Source organism: Trachymyrmex septentrionalis, unplaced genomic scaffold (assembly GCF_001594115.1).
Source record: "Trachymyrmex septentrionalis isolate Tsep2-gDNA-1 unplaced genomic scaffold, Tsep1.0 scaffold6, whole genome shotgun sequence".
Classification (NCBI taxonomy): Eukaryota; Metazoa; Arthropoda; class Insecta; order Hymenoptera; family Formicidae; genus Trachymyrmex; species Trachymyrmex septentrionalis.
The window spans coordinates 2,874,139-2,878,168 of NW_017305778.1; the positions used below are offsets into that span (position 1 = coordinate 2,874,139).

A 4,030-nucleotide genomic window follows, 5' to 3' on the forward strand; every position below is an offset into this window, starting at 1 on the left:
GAGAGAGAGAGAGAGAGAGAGAGAGAGAGAGAAGTTATTTATTAATAAAAATTGTTTTGCAACAGTTGCAATTTGTAAGTCAGTTTATGTTTTTATCGTTTTGAAACTTTTAGTCTGTGTGCAGAAAGTGACAAAAAGTGAATAAAATTTGTTCTTTTTAATAAAAGTCGTACACAGTAAAAAAAAAGATTTTTAATAATTTTTTTTTAATTTATGTGAGTTCGGGACTTTATATCAAACATTTTTCCTCTTTCCTCTTTTTCCCGTAAACTTTAGTTTTTAAGTTAAAAAATATTTTATAAAAAATGAGTTTTTACACAAAAAATATAAAATGTCGTAGACGAAAGTTCAAATACGGATTTAAAGCTTTATCTTTGTCCTTAAAAATGCATGATCAAAGATCTCGATTCTCGTAGAGAAGTCTTCTTTTTTTTACCGAGATATCTAATTTTTCGTAAAATGTGAAATAATCGTAAGTGTTTTAAACTTTTGGCCGGGACTGTACACAGTAGATTTCTAATTCCTTGATATCGATTTCTTTCCTCGATATCTGATCTTCATCGTTGATGACCCTGAATGAATTTTTCTGAACACGAAAATACACTTTTTCATATCAATCAAGAATTCTCACTCATTTTTTAATTGTAATCGCCACGGTATTTTTACCATTTTTTTTTTACTTTCCATTGAAAGGTTGAAGGTACTCACAGATATATGGTAATTAAGCTTCATTAATAGTTAACAAAATAATATTTCTTTCTGATTATTAACTTTCAATGAAAAAATAAATAACTCTAATCGAATCGAGATTACCTTCAAGGACTTTGGAAAATGTTGAAGCGATGATAAATCAATGTGAACGTGTCTTCACGGAGCCGATTAGCTCGACTATCAAGAAATCACAGAGTAGTCCCTTGACGCAAAAACTGTATTGGCACGATTATCAAACAGATGCTCATCCTCGTTGCACCAAAAGACCGTTGCAGACTCGTCGTCAGCGGAGATTCGAGTATGATAAGTATTTGTTTAGAATGAAGGGAGACGCTGCGAACTCAGAACTAACCAACGAAGATATCGTAGCTTGCTCCAAGTATGCGCGAGCGATACCCGTCAAGAGCTCATTAAAAAAACACCATCGTTGCAAACAGCCTGAGGTATTAATATTCGCTCTTTAACGAAAAATTGTCCGTACTTTACAACAAAAAAGGAAGCGTGATTTGATAATATTTTTGGAGTCTTTTACTATTTTCTTTAAAAAAACTATGCAATTTGCGGATTATCTCTGTAGCTTGGTACATTGTTAAAATGATAGAGATGATAGAAGATCCCTTTGATGATTTTTTATGTAATTACGCTTCTTCAAAGAAGCTACGCGGTTTGCAGATTATCTCCGTATTTTGATACATTGTTAAACGTCAACGTTTCAAGAACATTGCAGTTCACTTCATTAGGGTGAGAAAAGCAATTTGATACTGAGTATCAGATTGCTTCTCGTCCTGATAAACTGCAATATTCTAGAAAAGTTAGCATTTAAAGATGTATCAAAACATGAAGATAATCTGCAAATCGCGTAGCTTCTTTGAAGAATTAGCGTAATTTATTACATAGAAAATCGTCAAAGAGGATCTTCTATCATCCTCATTATTTTCGAATTTATCTGATATCTTCTAGAGATCGCCAGACGAGCGAGAATGTTCTGATGCTGAGAGTGAGGTGTCGGTGAAGTATATCCCACGTGCTGTCCAATCAAGAAAGTCGCGCGTGCTGGATCCTGAACTGAGGTGTCGCTACGTTGGTATCGGTGACGGTGAATATGTCGCGGAAACGAAGAACGAAAGTGACGTCGAGTCTCAGGAAATGAGGAACCTCGTTTTGAACCTCGAGGACCTGGAGAAATTGAAGCGAGGAGATGGTGGGGCAACAATAAGTGAGGATGACAAGAGGCTTGAAAAACGGAGACCTGAAAATGTCGCGAGAATGGTGAAATCGAGAAAGACTGGGGATGCAGCGAGCAAGTCATCCACCTTGATCGGCCAGTCAATTAATAGACGCACGAAGGAACTCGTACTTAACGAACCCGAGCGTCTAGCAAAGCTGGATCTCCACGCCACTAAAACTCGCATTCTGGAATCAATTGACCGTATGCTTGATACCACGGACAACACGAAAGTACATAATTAACGCATTATAGTTTACACGCATGTATGAGATTGACGAATAAATTAAGATATAAGTTTATGCATCTTAATTTATATTCGTCAATCTCATACATGCGCGTAAAATATGTATTTCTTTTTTTATATGTTTAGAACATATAAAAAAAGAAATTTTCTTCGTTTTCCTTTGATTTTCTATATGTCGTTCCCTTACTTCAAAAATGATATAATTAAAAAAACATGATTTTTGAATGATGATATTATGAATGAGTATAATTATTAACTGAACATTATCCTATTAATAATCAAAAGTAAACTAACTCAACTTTATTTTTAAAAAATCGTCAAAATCGTTATAAAAGAGTAATTTTTTAGAGTTGTGAAAGGAAAAAAACTATTTTTTAATTTAATAAAAAATTTTGACATCTCCCTTTCTCTCAAATATCGACGAAAAATATATTAACATGATCAAATGGCATTTGATCATGTTAAAAATGTATTCCTTTTGCCGATATTATTTGATTAGTCAAGAATTTTCGGTAATCATTCAGATTAATGGACACCACTCCGATGACCTTGATCTTTACATATGTTGTCAAATCACGGTTCTGAGTGACCTTCAAAACATTTTAGATGACGGTTATTGTTCGTTCAAAAGTTATAAACAAATAAAGTTATTAATAAATAAGAATTTTCTCTCAAGTTGAAATTGTTGAAAAATAGCTTTTTCCCTTTTTTGAGAAAATTAATTTTTTTTACTTCAAATACGAAGCGCCACTACGGTCTGAATGTTAAGATATGTTGAACTATTATATATATTCATTTAAATTAATTAATTCATTTAAATTCAGAAATAATTTTTTTTAGTTGTGTCACTTTTGAAGCGAAGAAGACATCTTTTTAATTTTATTAATATCTTTTTTAATTTTACAAAAAGAGGATATTATTAGATCGAATATTCCTGCATCATTGCGATAAATGTTTTTTGTATTGTTAGAATGACGTGCCTGTGCAGCACGAACAAACAGAACCAGAGAGCCTCGAGAAGATAACTCGGGAACTTCAGGAGAATGGTTGGCAGTTATTGTTCAACGGTCTAACGATCCATAGAGATTCCACTAGTAGACGGATCGTTCGTCTGGATTGTCTGAATCATATTCGCCAGCAACTCGACAAACTGTACGCTCTCGAATCGACTTTGGACAATTGTCCGCCTAAGCTGCAGTCTCTGTCGAGCTGCGATATGCCGCGCAATGAGGAACGTCAACAGTCACAGCATCAATTGGAACAGAAAACTGCGGATTCTTAAGTGTGCTGGAAGTTTGTACACATATTTTTTTATATGTATATTTAAGCATTATCGTAAATACTGAAGATCCATGATGCGTCGATTGTGTAAACGATAAAATATATAAATCTATATAGATTATATATATATTTTTTTATGCATCATGGATGTTTACAGAGTGCTGGGAACTAATTGCAAACGAAAATATCATCGCGCGTTTTAAGAGCACAGACCGTAGAAATATATATTATTGAAATATCTGCGTCTAATGTAACTTAATTTAAACGTATGAAATTTTATAAAACAAATATTAATTCGTAAAACCTCTTAGTGTTATTACTTACTCATGATTTTCAAAATTAAAACCAAGATTAGTCGTTTCCTTCAGATCGAGATCAATTGGTAGCAATAGCTTTATTGTTGAAACTTTTTAAATACATTAGAGTACATAATTAATCTACTTTCTTCCCGCTTTCAAGCTAAACAAGGTATGTGTAATATTAAATTGTTTCCATTCGGTACGTAGCTCTCCTTGTGATGAAACGTGGCGCATAAATTTATTATTATATATATATCTATATATATA

At 33.1% G+C, this 4,030-nt stretch overlaps 1 protein-coding gene across 1 annotated transcript in view; it reads left to right on the forward strand.

Moving 5' to 3' along the window:
• LOC108752252 overlaps positions 1-3,698 on the forward strand; it is a 5,679-nt gene extending 1,981 nt beyond the window's left edge. The window contains exons 3-5 of the mRNA XM_018492952.1: positions 821-1,154; positions 1,672-2,169; positions 3,154-3,698. Coding sequence (XP_018348454.1) covers positions 821-1,154; positions 1,672-2,169; positions 3,154-3,465 — 1,144 coding nt within the window. The 3' untranslated portion in view covers positions 3,466-3,698. The remainder of the gene's footprint in view (positions 1-820; positions 1,155-1,671; positions 2,170-3,153) is intronic.
• The last annotated feature ends 332 nt before the right edge of the window (positions 3,699-4,030 follow it).